Genomic DNA, 18,100 nt, shown 5'->3' on the forward strand with positions numbered 1-18,100 from the left:
AGGTAACCCCTGTATATAGCCTCCACATTGACTCTGTACAGGTAACCCCTGTATATAGCCTCCACATTGACTCTGTACCGGTACCCCCTGTATATAGCCTCCACATTGACTCTGTACAGGTAACCCCTGTATATATCCTCCACATTGACTCTGTACAGGTAACCCCTGTATATAGCCTCCACATTGACTCTGTACCGGTACCCCCCTCTATATAGCCTCCACATTGACTCTGTACCGTTAACCCTCTGTATATAGCCTCCACATTGACTCTGTACCGGTACCCCCTGTATATAGCCTCCACATTGACTCTGTCCCGGTACCCCTGTATATAGCCTCCACATTGACTCTGTACCGTAACCCCCTGTATATAGTCTCCACATTGACTCTGTACCGGTACCCCCTGTATATAGTCTCCACATTGACTCTGTACCAGTACCCCCTGTATATAGTCTCCACATTGACTCTGTACCGGTACCCCCTGTATATAGCCTCCACATTGACTCTGTACCGTAACCCCCTGTATATAGCCTCCACATTGACTCTGTCCCGGTACCCCCTGTATATAGTCTCCACATTGACTCTGTACCAGTACCCCCTGTATATAGCCTCCACATTGACTCTGTACCGTAACACCCTGTATATAGCCTCCACATTGACTCTGTACCGGTACCTGTATATAGCCTCCACATTGACTCTGTACCGTAATACCCTGTATATAGCCTCCACATTGACTCTGTACCGGTACCCCCTGTATATAGCCTCCACATTGACTCTGTACCAGTACCCCCTGTATATAGCCTCCACATTGACTCTGTACCGGTACCCCCTGTATATAGCCTCCACATTGACTCTGTACCGGTACCCCCCTGTATATAGCCTCCACATTGACTCTGTACCAGTACCCCCTGTATATAGCCTCCACATTTACTCTGTACCGGTACCCCCTGTATATAGCCTCCACATTGACTCTGTACCGGTACCCCCTGTATATAGCCTCCACATTGACTCTGTACCGTAACACCCTGTATATAGCATCCACATTGACTCTGTACCGGTACCCCCTGTATATAGCCTCCTCATTGACTCTGTACCGTAATACCCTGTATATAGCCTCCACATTGACTCTGTACCGTAACACCCTGTATATAGCCTCCACATTGACTCTGTACCGGTACCCCCTGTATATAGCCTCCACATTGACTCTGTACCGGTACCCCCTGTATATAGCCTCCACATTGACTCTGTACCGTAACACCCTGTATATAGCCTCCACATTGACTCTGTACCGGTACACCCTGTATATAGCCTCCACATTGACTCTGTACAGGTAACCCCTGTATATAGCCTCCACATTGACTCTGTACCGGTACCCCCCTGTATATAGCCTCCACATTGACTCTGTACCGGTACCCCCTGTATATAGCCTCCACATTTACTCTGTACCGGTACCCCCTGTATATAGCCTCCACATTGACTCTGTACCGGTACCCCCTGTATATAGCCTCCACATTGACTCTGTACCGTAACACCCTGTATATAGCATCCACATTGACTCTGTACCGGTACCCCCTGTATATAGCCTCCTAATTGACTCTGTACAGGTAACCCCTGTATATAGCCTCCACATTGACTCTGTACAGGTAACCCCTGTATATAGCCTCCACATTGACTCTGTACCGGTACCCCCTGTATATAGCCTCCACATTGACTCTGTACAGGTAACCCCTGTATATATCCTCCACATTGACTCTGTACAGGTAACCCCTGTATATAGCCTCCACATTGACTCTGTACCGGTACCCCCCTCTATATAGCCTCCACATTGACTCTGTACCGTTAACCCTCTGTATATAGCCTCCACATTGACTCTGTACCGGTACCCCCTGTATATAGCCTCCACATTGACTCTGTCCCGGTACCCCTGTATATAGCCTCCACATTGACTCTGTACCGTAACCCCCTGTATATAGTCTCCACATTGACTCTGTACCGGTACCCCCTGTATATAGTCTCCACATTGACTCTGTACCAGTACCCCCTGTATATAGTCTCCACATTGACTCTGTACCGGTACCCCCTGTATATAGCCTCCACATTGACTCTGTACCGTAACCCCCTGTATATAGCCTCCACATTGACTCTGTCCCGGTACCCCCTGTATATAGTCTCCACATTGACTCTGTACCAGTACCCCCTGTATATAGCCTCCACATTGACTCTGTACCGTAACACCCTGTATATAGCCTCCACATTGACTCTGTACCGGTACCTGTATATAGCCTCCACATTGACTCTGTACCGTAATACCCTGTATATAGCCTCCACATTGACTCTGTACCGGTACCCCCTGTATATAGCCTCCACATTGACTCTGTACCAGTACCCCCTGTATATAGCCTCCACATTGACTCTGTACCGGTACCCCCTGTATATAGCCTCCACATTGACTCTGTACCGGTACCCCCCTGTATATAGCCTCCACATTGACTCTGTACCAGTACCCCCTGTATATAGCCTCCACATTTACTCTGTACCGGTACCCCCTGTATATAGCCTCCACATTGACTCTGTACCGGTACCCCCTGTATATAGCCTCCACATTGACTCTGTACCGTAACACCCTGTATATAGCATCCACATTGACTCTGTACCGGTACCCCCTGTATATAGCCTCCTCATTGACTCTGTACCGTAATACCCTGTATATAGCCTCCACATTGACTCTGTACCGTAACACCCTGTATATAGCCTCCACATTGACTCTGTACCGGTACCCCCTGTATATAGCCTCCACATTGACTCTGTACCGGTACCCCCTGTATATAGCCTCCACATTGACTCTGTACCGTAACACCCTGTATATAGCCTCCACATTGACTCTGTACCGGTACACCCTGTATATAGCCTCCACATTGACTCTGTACAGGTAACCCCTGTATATAGCCTCCACATTGACTCTGTACAGGTAACCCCTGTATATAGCCTCCACATTGACTCTGTACCGGTACCCCCTGTATATAGCCTCCACATTGACTCTGTACAGGTAACCCCTGTATATATCCTCCACATTGACTCTGTACAGGTAACCCCTGTATATAGCCTCCACATTGACTCTGTACAGGTAACCCCTGTATATAGCCTCCACATTGACTCTGTACCAGTACCCCCTGTATATAGTCTCCACATTGACTCTGTACCGGTACCCCCTGTATATAGTCTCCACATTGACTCTGTACCAGTACCCCCTGTATATAGTCTCCACATTGACTCTGTACCGGTACCCCCTGTATATAGTCTCCACATTGACTCTGTACCAGTACCCCCTGTATATAGTCTCCACATTGACTCTGTACCAGTACCCCCTGTATATAGTCTCCACATTGACTCTGTACAGGTAACCCCTGTATATATCCTCCACATTGACTCTGTACCGGTACCCCCTGTATATAGCCTCCACATTGACTCTGTACAGGTAACCCCTGTATATATCCTCCACATTGACTCTGTACCGGTACCCCCTGTATATAGCCTCCACATTGACTCTGTACCAGTACCCCCTGTATATAGCCTCCACATTGACTCTGTACAGGTAACCCCTGTATATAGCCTCCACATTGACCCTGTACCGTAATACCCTGTATATATCCTCCACATTGACTCTGTACCAGTACCCCCTGTATATAGTCTCCACATTGACTCTGTACCGGTACCCCCTGTATATAGCCTCCACATTGACTCTGTACCGTAACACCCTGTATATAGCCTCCACATTGACTCTGTCCCGGTACCCCCTGTATATAGTCTCCACATTGACTCTGTACCAGTACCCCCTGTATATAGCCTCCACATTGACTCTGTACCGTAACACCCTGTATATAGCCTCCACATTGACTCTGTACCGGTACCTGTATATAGCCTCCACATTGACTCTGTACCGTAATACCCTGTATATAGCCTCCACATTGACTCTGTACCGGTACCCCCTGTATATAGCCTCCACATTGACTCTGTACCAGTACCCCCTGTATATAGCCTCCACATTGACTCTGTACCGGTACCCCCTGTATATAGCCTCCACATTGACTCTGTACCGGTACCCCCCTGTATATAGCCTCCACATTGACTCTGTACCAGTACCCCCTGTATATAGCCTCCACATTTACTCTGTACCGGTACCCCCTGTATATAGCCTCCACATTGACTCTGTACCGGTACCCCCTGTATATAGCCTCCACATTGACTCTGTACCGTAACACCCTGTATATAGCATCCACATTGACTCTGTACCGGTACCCCCTGTATATAGCCTCCTCATTGACTCTGTACCGTAATACCCTGTATATAGCCTCCACATTGACTCTGTACCGTAACACCCTGTATATAGCCTCCACATTGACTCTGTACCGGTACCCCCTGTATATAGCCTCCACATTGACTCTGTACCGGTACCCCCTGTATATAGCCTCCACATTGACTCTGTACCGTAACACCCTGTATATAGCCTCCACATTGACTCTGTACCGGTACACCCTGTATATAGCCTCCACATTGACTCTGTACAGGTAACCCCTGTATATAGCCTCCACATTGACTCTGTACAGGTAACCCCTGTATATAGCCTCCACATTGACTCTGTACCGGTACCCCCTGTATATAGCCTCCACATTGACTCTGTACAGGTAACCCCTGTATATATCCTCCACATTGACTCTGTACAGGTAACCCCTGTATATAGCCTCCACATTGACTCTGTACAGGTAACCCCTGTATATAGCCTCCACATTGACTCTGTACCAGTACCCCCTGTATATAGTCTCCACATTGACTCTGTACCGGTACCCCCTGTATATAGTCTCCACATTGACTCTGTACCAGTACCCCCTGTATATAGTCTCCACATTGACTCTGTACCGGTACCCCCTGTATATAGTCTCCACATTGACTCTGTACCAGTACCCCCTGTATATAGTCTCCACATTGACTCTGTACCAGTACCCCCTGTATATAGTCTCCACATTGACTCTGTACAGGTAACCCCTGTATATATCCTCCACATTGACTCTGTACCGGTACCCCCTGTATATAGCCTCCACATTGACTCTGTACAGGTAACCCCTGTATATATCCTCCACATTGACTCTGTACAGGTAACCCCTGTATATAGCCTCCACATTGACTCTGTACAGGTAACCCCTGTATATAGCCTCCACATTGACTCTGTACCAGTACCCCCTGTATATAGTCTCCACATTGACTCTGTACCGGTACCCCCTGTATATAGCCTCCACATTGACTCTGTACCAGTACCCCCTGTATATAGTCTCCACATTGACTCTGTACCAGTACCCCCTGTATATAGTCTCCACATTGACTCTGTACCGGTACCTCCTGTATATAGCCTCCACATTGACTCTGTACCAGTACCCCCTGTATATATCCTCCACATTGACTCTGTACCAGTACCCCCTGTATATAGCCTCCACATTGACTCTGTACAGGTAACCCCTGTATATAGCCTCCACATTGACCCTGTACCGTAATACCCTGTATATATCCTCCACATTGACTCTGTACCAGTACCCCCTGTATATAGTCTCCACATTGACTCTGTACCGGTACCCCCTGTATATAGCCTCCACATTGACTCTGTACCGTAACACCCTGTATATAGCCTCCACATTGACTCTGTCCCGGTACCCCCTGTATATAGTCTCCACATTGACTCTGTACCGGTACCCCCTGTATATAGCCTCCACATTGACTCTGTACCGGTACCCCCTGTATATAGCCTCCACATTGACTATGTACCAGTACCCCCTGTATATAACCTCCACATTGACTCTGTACCAGTACCCCCTGTATATAGTCTCCACATTGACTCTGTACCGGTACCTCCTGTATATAGCCTCCACATTGACTCTGTACCAGTACCCCCTGTATATATCCTCCACATTGACTCTGTACCAGTACCCCCTGTATATAGCCTCCACATTGACTCTGTACAGGTAACCCCTGTATATAGCCTCCACATTGACCCTGTACCGTAATACCCTGTATATATCCTCCACATTGACTCTGTACCAGTACCCCCTGTATATAGTCTCCACATTGACTCTGTACCGGTACCCCCTGTATATAGCCTCCACATTGACTCTGTACCGTAACACCCTGTATATAGCCTCCACATTGACTCTGTCCCGGTACCCCCTGTATATAGTCTCCACATTGACTCTGTACCGGTACCCCCTGTATATAGCCTCCACATTGACTCTGTACCGTTAACCCCTGTATATAGCCTCCACATTGACTCTGTACCGGTACCCCCTGTATATAGCCTCCACATTGACTATGTACCAGTACCCCCTGTATATAACCTCCACATTGACTCTGTACCAGTACCCCCTGTATATAGCCTCCACATTGACTCTGTACAGGTAACCCCTGTATATAGCCTCCACATTGACTCTGTACAGGTAACCCCTGTATATAGCCTCCACATTGTCTCTGTACCGTAACACCCTGTATATAGTCTCCACATTGACTCTGTACCAGTACACCCTGTATATAGCCTCCACATTGACTCTGTACCGGTACCCCCTGTATATAGCCTCCACATTGACTCTGTACCGTTAACCCCTGTATATAGCCTCCACATTGACTCTGTACCGGTACCCCCTGTATATAGCCTCCACATTGACTCTGTACTGGTACCCCCTGTATATAGCCTCCACATTGACTCTGTACCTTAACACCCTGTATATAGCCTCCACATTGACTCTGTACAGGTAACCCCTGTATATAGCCTCCACATTGACTCTGTACTGGTACCCCCTGTATATAGCCTCCACATTGACTCTGTACTGGTACCCCCTGTATATAGCCTCCACATTGACTCTGTACCTTAACACCCTGTATATAGCCTCCACATTGACTCTGTACAGGTAACCCCTGTATATAGCCTCCACATTGACTCTGTACTGGTACCCCCTGTATATAGCCTCCACATTGACTCTGTACTGGTACCCCCTGTATATAGCCTCCACATTGACTCTGTACCGGTACCCCCTGTATATAGCCTCCACATTGACTCTGTACCGTAACACCCTGTATATAGCCTCCACATTGACTCTGTACCGGTAACCCCTGTATATAGCCTCCACATTGACTCTGTACCGTAACACCCTGTATATAGCCTCCACATTGACTCTGTACCGGTACCCCCTGTATATAGCCTCCACATTGACTCTGTACCGGTACCCCCTGTATATAGCCTCCACATTGACTCTGTACCGGTACCCCCTGTATATAGCCTCCACATTGACTCTGTACCGTAACACCCTGTATATAGTCTCCACATTGACTCTGTACCGTTAACCCTCTGTATATAGCCTCCACATTGACTCTGTACCAGTACCCCCTGTATATAGCCTCCACATTGACTCTGTACCGGTACCCCCTGTATATAGCCTCCACATTGACTCTGTACCGGTACCCCCTGTATATAGCCTCCACATTGACTCTGTACCGTAACACCCTGTATATAGCCTCCACATTGACTCTGTACCGTTAACCCCTTGTATATAACCTCCACATTGACTCTGTACCGTAACACCCTGTATATAGCCTCCACATTGACTCTGTACCGTAACACCCTGTATATAGCCTCCACATTGACTCTGTCCCGGTACCCCCTGTATATAGTCTCCACATTGACTCTGTACCAGTACCCCCTGTATATAGCCTCCACATTGACTCTGTACCGTAACACCCTGTATATAGCCTCCACATTGACTCTGTACCGGTACCTGTATATAGCCTCCACATTGACTCTGTACCGTAATACCCTGTATATAGCCTCCACATTGACTCTGTACCGGTACCCCCTGTATATAGCCTCCACATTGACTCTGTACCAGTACCCCCTGTATATAGCCTCCACATTGACTCTGTACCGGTACCCCCTGTATATAGCCTCCACATTGACTCTGTACCGGTACCCCCCTGTATATAGCCTCCACATTGACTCTGTACCAGTACCCCCTGTATATAGCCTCCACATTTACTCTGTACCGGTACCCCCTGTATATAGCCTCCACATTGACTCTGTACCGGTACCCCCTGTATATAGCCTCCACATTGACTCTGTACCGTAACACCCTGTATATAGCATCCACATTGACTCTGTACCGGTACCCCCTGTATATAGCCTCCTCATTGACTCTGTACCGTAATACCCTGTATATAGCCTCCACATTGACTCTGTACCGTAACACCCTGTATATAGCCTCCACATTGACTCTGTACCGGTACCCCCTGTATATAGCCTCCACATTGACTCTGTACCGGTACCCCCTGTATATAGCCTCCACATTGACTCTGTACCGTAACACCCTGTATATAGCCTCCACATTGACTCTGTACCGGTACACCCTGTATATAGCCTCCACATTGACTCTGTACAGGTAACCCCTGTATATAGCCTCCACATTGACTCTGTACAGGTAACCCCTGTATATAGTCTCCACATTGACTCTGTACCAGTACCCCCTGTATATAGTCTCCACATTGACTCTGTACAGGTAACCCCTGTATATATCCTCCACATTGACTCTGTACCGGTACCCCCTGTATATAGCCTCCACATTGACTCTGTACAGGTAACCCCTGTATATATCCTCCACATTGACTCTGTACAGGTAACCCCTGTATATAGCCTCCACATTGACTCTGTACAGGTAACCCCTGTATATAGCCTCCACATTGACTCTGTACCGGTACCCCCTGTATATAGTCTCCACATTGACTCTGTACCGGTACCCCCTGTATATAGCCTCCACATTGACTCTGTACCAGTACCCCCTGTATATAGTCTCCACATTGACTCTGTACCAGTACCCCCTGTATATAGTCTCCACATTGACTCTGTACCGGTACCTCCTGTATATAGCCTCCACATTGACTCTGTACCAGTACCCCCTGTATATATCCTCCACATTGACTCTGTACCAGTACCCCCTGTATATAGCCTCCACATTGACTCTGTACAGGTAACCCCTGTATATAGCCTCCACATTGACCCTGTACCGTAATACCCTGTATATATCCTCCACATTGACTCTGTACCAGTACCCCCTGTATATAGTCTCCACATTGACTCTGTACCGGTACCCCCTGTATATAGCCTCCACATTGACTCTGTACCGTAACACCCTGTATATAGCCTCCACATTGACTCTGTCCCGGTACCCCCTGTATATAGTCTCCACATTGACTCTGTACCGGTACCCCCTGTATATAGCCTCCACATTGACTCTGTACCGGTACCCCCTGTATATAGCCTCCACATTGACTATGTACCAGTACCCCCTGTATATAACCTCCACATTGACTCTGTACCAGTACCCCCTGTATATAGTCTCCACATTGACTCTGTACCGGTACCTCCTGTATATAGCCTCCACATTGACTCTGTACCAGTACCCCCTGTATATATCCTCCACATTGACTCTGTACCAGTACCCCCTGTATATAGCCTCCACATTGACTCTGTACAGGTAACCCCTGTATATAGCCTCCACATTGACCCTGTACCGTAATACCCTGTATATATCCTCCACATTGACTCTGTACCAGTACCCCCTGTATATAGTCTCCACATTGACTCTGTACCGGTACCCCCTGTATATAGCCTCCACATTGACTCTGTACCGTAACACCCTGTATATAGCCTCCACATTGACTCTGTCCCGGTACCCCCTGTATATAGTCTCCACATTGACTCTGTACCGGTACCCCCTGTATATAGCCTCCACATTGACTCTGTACCGTTAACCCCTGTATATAGCCTCCACATTGACTCTGTACCGGTACCCCCTGTATATAGCCTCCACATTGACTATGTACCAGTACCCCCTGTATATAACCTCCACATTGACTCTGTACCAGTACCCCCTGTATATAGCCTCCACATTGACTCTGTACAGGTAACCCCTGTATATAGCCTCCACATTGACTCTGTACAGGTAACCCCTGTATATAGCCTCCACATTGTCTCTGTACCGTAACACCCTGTATATAGTCTCCACATTGACTCTGTACCAGTACACCCTGTATATAGCCTCCACATTGACTCTGTACCGGTACCCCCTGTATATAGCCTCCACATTGACTCTGTACCGTTAACCCCTGTATATAGCCTCCACATTGACTCTGTACCGGTACCCCCTGTATATAGCCTCCACATTGACTCTGTACTGGTACCCCCTGTATATAGCCTCCACATTGACTCTGTACCTTAACACCCTGTATATAGCCTCCACATTGACTCTGTACAGGTAACCCCTGTATATAGCCTCCACATTGACTCTGTACTGGTACCCCCTGTATATAGCCTCCACATTGACTCTGTACTGGTACCCCCTGTATATAGCCTCCACATTGACTCTGTACCGGTACCCCCTGTATATAGCCTCCACATTGACTCTGTACCGTAACACCCTGTATATAGCCTCCACATTGACTCTGTACCGGTAACCCCTGTATATAGCCTCCACATTGACTCTGTACCGTAACACCCTGTATATAGCCTCCACATTGACTCTGTACCGGTACCCCCTGTATATAGCCTCCACATTGACTCTGTACCGGTACCCCCTGTATATAGCCTCCACATTGACTCTGTACCGGTACCCCCTGTATATAGCCTGCACATTGACTCTGTACCGTAACACCCTGTATATAGTCTCCACATTGACTCTGTACCGTTAACCCTCTGTATATAGCCTCCACATTGACTCTGTACCAGTACCCCCTGTATATAGCCTCCACATTGACTCTGTACAGGTACCCCCTGTATATAGCCTCCACATTGACTCTGTACCGGTACCCCCTGTATATAGCCTCCACATTGACTCTGTACCGGTACCCCCTGTATATAGCCTCCACATTGACTCTGTACCGGTACCCCCTGTATATAGCCTCCACATTGACTCTGTACCGTAACACCCTGTATATAGCCTCCACATTGACTCTGTACCGTTAACCCCTTGTATATAACCTCCACATTGACTCTGTACCGTAACACCCTGTATATAGCCTCCACATTGACTCTGTACCGTAATACCCTGTATATAGCCTCCACATTGACTCAGTACCGTAACACCCTGTATATAGCCTCCACATTGACTCTGTACCGTTAACCCCTTGTATATAGCCTCCACATTGACTCTGTACCGTAATACCCTGTATATAGCCTCCACATTGACTCAGTACCGTAACACCCTGTATATAGCCTCCACATTGACTCTGTACCGTAACACCCTGTATATAGCCTCCACATTGACTCTGTACCGGTACCTCCTGTATATAGCCTCCACATTGACTCTGTACCGGTACCCCCTGTATATAGCCTCCACATTGACTCTGTACCGTTAACACCCTGTATATAGCCTCCACATTGACTCTGTACCGTTAACCCCTTGTATATTGCCTCCACATTGACTCTGTACCAGTACCCCCTGTATATAGCCTCCACATTGACTCTGTACCGTAATACCCTGTATATAGCCTCCACATTGACTCTGTACCGTTAACCCCTTGTATATAGCCTCCACATTGACTCTGTACCGTAATACCCTGTATATAGCCTCCACACTGACTCTGTACCGTTAACCCCTTGTATATAGCCTCCACATTGACTCTGTACCGTTAACCCCTTGTATATAGCCTCCACATTGACTCTGTACCGTAACACCCTGTATATAGCCTCCACATTGACTCTGTACCGTAATACCCTGTATATAGCCTCCACATTGACTCTGTACCGTAATACCTTGTATATAGCCTCCACATTGACTCTGTACCGGTATCCCCTGTATATAGCCTCCACATTGACTCTGTACCGTTAACCCCTTGTATATAGCCTCCACATTGACTCTGTACCGTAATACCCTGTATATAGTCTCCACATTGACTCTGTACCGGTACCCTCTGTATATAGCCTCCACATTGACTCTGTACCGTAATACCCTGTATATAGTCTCCACATTGACTCTGTACCGGTACCCTCTGTATATAGCCTCCACATTGACTCTGTACCGTAATACCCTGTATATAGCCTCCACATTGACTCTGTACCGTAACACCCTGTATATAGCCTCCACATTGACTCAGTACCGTAACACCCTGTATATAGCCTCCACATTGACTCTGTACCGTTAACCCCTTGTATATAGCCTCCACATTGACTCTGTACCGTAATACCCTGTATATAGCCTCCACATTGACTCAGTACCATAACACCCTGTATATAGCCTCCACATTGACTCTGTACCGTAACACCCTGTATATAGCCTCCACATTGACTCTGTACCGGTACCTCCTGTATATAGCCTCCACATTGACTCTGTACCGGTACCCCCTGTATATAGCCTCCACATTGACTCTGTACCGGTACCCCCTGTATATAGCCTCCACATTGACTCTGTACCGTAATACCCTGTATATAGCCTCCACATTGACTCTGTACCGTTAACCCCTTGTATATAGCCTCCACATTGACTCTGTACCGTAATACCCTGTATATAGCCTCCACACTGACTCTGTACCGTTAACCCCTTGTATATAGCCTCCACATTGACTCTGTACCGTTAACCCCTTGTATATAGCCTCCACATTGACTCTGTACCGTAACACCCTGTATATAGCCTCCACATTGACTCTGTACCGTAATACCCTGTATATAGCCTCCACATTGACTCTGTACCGTAATACCTTGTATATAGCCTCCACATTGACTCTGTACCGTAATACCTTGTATATAGCCTCCACATTGACTCTGTACCGGTATCCCCTGTATATAGCCTCCACATTGACTCTGTACCGTTAACCCCTTGTATATAGCCTCCACATTGACTCTGTACCGTAATACCCTGTATATAGTCTCCACATTGACTCTGTACCGGTACCCTCTGTATATAGCCTCCACATTGACTCTGTACCGTAATACCCTGTATATAGTCTCCACATTGACTCTGTACCGGTACCCTCTGTATATAGCCTCCACATTGACTCTGTACCGTAACACCCTGTATATAGCCTCCACATTGACTCTGTACCGTAATACCCTGTATATTGCCCCGCTATTGTTATTTACTGCTGCACTTTAATTATTTGTTATTCTTATCTCTTACTTTTGTTTTTTTTAGGTATTTTCTTAAAACCGCATTGTTGGTTAAGGGCTTGTAAGTAAGCGTTTCACTGTGAGGTCGACAGGTGTTGTATTCGGCGCATGTGACAAATAGAATTTGATTTGATCACAAAGGGATAAAGAATATGTACATAAAGATATATGAATGAGTGATGGTACAGAACGGCAGATCTTTATGTACACGGACCGGTTTTCTGATCCACACCCCTACCTGTTTTAAAGGTATCTGATGCATATCTGTATTCCCAGTCATGTGAAACCCATAGATTGATTTCCTTATTTGAACTGTAACTCAGTCAAATCTTAGACATTTTTACAGTTTTGTGCCAATCGAGTGAGTATACACTACACGAAAACAAATATTTACATTTTTTTAAATAATTTTCCTCACGAGAGGATTGCTATATCTTAAATTCTGTGAAGGTTATTTAATAGTTAAAAAAAAAAATGCAATATAAATTTAAACGGAACAAATATCCTGACCAGAGGATAACCATATCTTTAAAATTCTGTTTAGGTTATTTAATAGTTTAATATATTACATTTACATTTAAGTCATTTAGCAGACGCTCTTAACCAGAGCGACTTACAAATTGTTGCATTCACCTAATGATATCCAGTGGAACAACCACTTTACAATAGTGCATCTAAATCTTTTAAGGGGGGGGGGGGGGGGGTCAGAAGGATTGCTTTATCCTATCCTAGGTATTCCTTGAAGATATTAATTTAACAGCATCACCAGCTGTTCCAATCGCCGGAAGGAGGAAAACAAATCACAACAAATTGGACTCGCCATTGTTTCCAGGCATCATAAGGTGAATACAGGGACGATTCTTACGCTACTTAGCAGAATAACATTCATTGTAAAATGAAAAAAGAAAAGACCATGAGAAAGTCAGTGGTCCTTTCAAGACAGTTATAATCTCTACTTAACAGAAACACATGAGATTGATTGTAAATCGTAATTGATGATTTCTCTAATAAAATGACACCACTCACTTCCACGCTCCAAAGCCCACCTGCCAGCGGTCTGAGAAGATGAGGACCAGATTGAGAACCTTCATGATCGCCTCCTTCACAAAGCTCACCTGGAGACGAAACAAACCCCAGTTACATTATGAAAACATTCAATATTGTGATGCGTTCCAGTGTTGATCTCTGCAGGGGTTTCTGTGTTTTCTCCAGCAGGACTGCATCACCTTCCCTCAGGAGATGGACCATTTCTCCATGGGGAGAGGAGGACTGCATCACCTTCCCTCAGGAGATGGACCATTTCTCCATGGGGAGAGGAGGACTGCATCACCTTCCCTCAGGAGATGGACCATTTCTCCATGGGGAGAGGAGGACTGCATCGCCTTCCCTCAGGAGATGGACCATTTCTCCATGGGGAGAGGAGGACCGCGTCGCCTTCCCTCAGGAGATGGACCATTTCTCCATGGGGAGAGGAGGACTGCGTCGCCTTCCCTCAGGAGATGGACCATTTCTCCATGGGGAGAGGAGGACTGCATCACCTTCCCTCAGGAGATGGACCATTTCTCCATGGGGAGAGGAGGACTGCATCGCCTTCCCTCAGGAGATGGACCATTTCTCCATGGGGAGAGGAGGACTGCATCGCCTTCCCTCAGGAGATGGACCATTTCTCCATGGGGAGAGGAGGACTGCGTCGCCTTCCCTCAGGAGATGGACCATTTCTCCATGGGGAGAGGAGGACTGCATCGTCTTCCCTCAGGAGATGGACCACCAGGTATTGTACAAACATATCATTCCAATATTATGGGCATTAATTGAGTTGGTTCCCCTTTGCTGCTATAACAGCCTCCACTCTTCTGGGAAGGATTTCCACTAGATGTTGGAACATTGCTGCTATAACAGCCTCCACTCTTCTGGGAAGGCTTTCCACTAGATGTTGGAACATTGCTGCTATAACAGCCTCCACTCTTCTGTGAAGGCTTTCCACTAGATGTTGGAACATTGCTGCTATAACAGCCTCCACTCTTCTGGGAAGGCTTTCCACTAGATGTTGGAACATTGCTGCTATAACAGCCTCCACTCTTCTGTGAAGGCTTTCCACTAGATGTTGGAACATTGCTGCTATAACAGCCTCCACTCTTCTGGGAAGGCTTTCCACTAGATGTTGGAACATTGCTGCTATAACAGCCTCCACTCTTCTGGGAAGGCTTTCCACTAGATGTTGGAACATTGCTGCTATAACAGCCTCCACTCTTCTGGGAAGGCTTTCCACTAGATGTTGGAACATTGCTGCTATAACAGCCTCCACTCTTCTGGGAAGGATTTCCACTAGATGTTGGAACATTGCTGCTATAACAGCCTCCACTCTTCTGGGAAGGATTTCCACTAGGTGTTGTACATGTACACTATAAGAGCTCAGTGACCTTCAACATGGGCAGCACCGTTATAGGATGCCACTTTTCCAACATGTTACATTTCTGCCCTGCTAGGAGCTGCCCAGGTCAACAGTAAGTGCAGTTATTGTGAAATGGAAACGTTAAGAAGCATCAACGGCTAAGCTGCAAAGTGGTAGGCCACACAAGCTCACAGACCGGGACAGTGAAGTGGTAGGCCACACAAGCTCACAGAACAGGACCGTGAAGTGGTAGGCCACACAAGCTCACAGAACAGGACCGTGAAGTGGTAGGCCACACAAGCTCACAGACCGGGACCGTGAAGTGGTAGGCCACACAAGCTCACAGACCGGGACAGTGAAGTGGTAGGCCACACAAGCTCACAGAACGGGACCGCTGAAGTGGTAGGCCACACAAGCTCACAGAACAGGACCGTGAAGTGGTAGGCCACACAAGCTCACAGAACGGGACCGTGAAGTGGTAGGCCACACAAGCTCACAGAACGGGACCGTGAAGTGGTAGGCCACACAAGCTCACAGAACGGGACCGTGAAGTGGTAGGCCACACAAGCTCACAGAACGGGACCGTGAAGTGGTAGGCCACACAAGCTCACAGACCGGGACCGTGAAGTGGTAGGCCACACAAGCTCACAGAACGGGACCGTGAAGTGGTAGGCCACACAAGCTCACAGAACGGGACCGTGAAGTGGTAGGCCACACAAGCTCACAGACCGGGACCGTGAAGTGGTAGGCCACACAAGCTCACAGAACGGGACCGTGAAGTGGTAGGCCACACAAGCTCACAGAACAGGACCGTGAAGTGGTAGGCCACACAAGCTCACAGACCGGGACCGTGAAGTGGTAGACCACACAAGCTCACAGAACGGGACCGCTGAAGTGGTAGGCCACACAAGCTCTCAGAACAGGACCGTGAAGTGGTAGGCCACACAAGCTCACAGACCGGGACAGTGAAGTGGTAGGCCACACAAGCTCACAGAACAGGACCGTGAAGTGGTAGGCCACACAAGCTCACAGAACAGGACCGTGAAGTGGTAGGCCACACAAGCTCACAGACCGGGACCGTGAAGTGGTAGGCCACACAAGCTCACAGACCGGGACAGTGAAGTGGTAGGCCACACAAGCTCACAGAACGGGACCGCTGAAGTGGTAGGCCACACAAGCTCACAGAACAGGACTGTGAAGTGGTAGGCCACACAAGCTCACAGAACGGGACCGTGAAGTGGTAGGCCACACAAGCTCACAGAACGGGACCGTGAAGTGGTAGGCCACACAAGCTCACAGAACGGGACCGTGAAGTGGTAGGCCACACAAGCTCACAGAACGGGACCGTGAAGTGGTAGGCCACACAAGCTCACAGAACGGGACCGTGAAGTGGTAGGCCACACAAGCTCACAGACCGGGACCGTGAAGTGGTAGGCCACACAAGCTCACAGAACGGGACCGTGAAGTGGTAGGCCACACAAGCTCACAGAACGGGACCGTGAAGTGGTAGGCCACACAAGCTCACAGACCGGGACCGTGAAGTGGTAGGCCACACAAGCTCACAGAACGGGACCGTGAAGTGGTAGGCCACACAAGCTCACAGAACAGGACCGTGAAGTGGTAGGCCACACAAGCTCACAGACCGGGACCGTGAAGTGGTAGACCACACAAGCTCACAGAACGGGACCGCTGAAGTGGTAGGCCACACAAGTTCTCAGAACAGGACCGTGAAGTGGTAGGCTACACAAGCTCACAGAACGGGACCGCTGAAGTGGTAGGCCACACAAGCTCACAGAACAGGACCGTGAAGTGGTAGGCCACACAAGCTCACAGACCGGGACCGTGAAGTGGTAGACCACACAAGCTCACAGAACGGGACCGCTGAAGTGGTAGGCCACACAAGCTCTCAGAACAGGACCGTGAAGTGGTAGGCCGCACACGCTCTCAGAACGGGACCGTGAAGTGGTAGGCCACACAAGCTCACAGAACAGGACCGTGAAGTGGTAGGCCACACAAGCTCACAGACCGGGACCGTGAAGTGGTAGACCACACAAGCTCACAGAACGGGACCGCTGAAGTGGTAGGCCACACAAGCTCTCAGAACAGGACCGTGAAGTGGTAGGCTACACAAGCTCACAGAACAGGACCGTGAAGTGGTAGGCCACACAAGCTCACAGAACGGGACCGTGAAGTGGTAGGCCACACAAGCTCACAGAACGGGACCGTGAAGTGGTAGGCCACACAAGCTCACAGAACAGGACCGCTGAAGTGGTAGGCCACACAAGCTCACAGAACGGGACCGTGAAGTGGTAGGCCACACAAGCTCACAGAACAGGACCGTGAAGTGGTAGGCCGCACACGCTCTCAGAACAGGACAGTGAAGTGGTAGGCCACACAAGCTCTCAGAACGGGACCGTGAAGTGGTAGGCCACACAAGCTCACAGAACAGGACCGTGAAGTGGTAGGCCACACACGCTCTCAGAACAGGACAGTGAAGTGGTAGGCCACACAAGCTCTCAGAACGGGAC

At 48.2% G+C, this 18,100-nt stretch overlaps 1 protein-coding gene across 1 annotated transcript in view; it reads right to left on the bottom strand.

Annotated features, from left to right (window-relative positions):
- The window catches only part of tubgcp5 (tubulin, gamma complex associated protein 5), a 95,477-nt gene that overhangs the window by 10,810 nt on the left and 66,567 nt on the right, over positions 1 to 18,100 (bottom strand). Inside the window, exon 21 of the mRNA XM_055941215.1 lies at positions 14,207 to 14,295. Within this exon, the coding sequence (XP_055797190.1) occupies positions 14,207 to 14,295 (89 nt within the window). The remainder of the gene's footprint in view (positions 1 to 14,206; positions 14,296 to 18,100) is intronic.

This window comes from Salvelinus fontinalis, chromosome 12, assembly GCF_029448725.1.
Source record: "Salvelinus fontinalis isolate EN_2023a chromosome 12, ASM2944872v1, whole genome shotgun sequence".
In the NCBI taxonomy this organism is placed as follows: Eukaryota; Metazoa; Chordata; class Actinopteri; order Salmoniformes; family Salmonidae; genus Salvelinus; species Salvelinus fontinalis.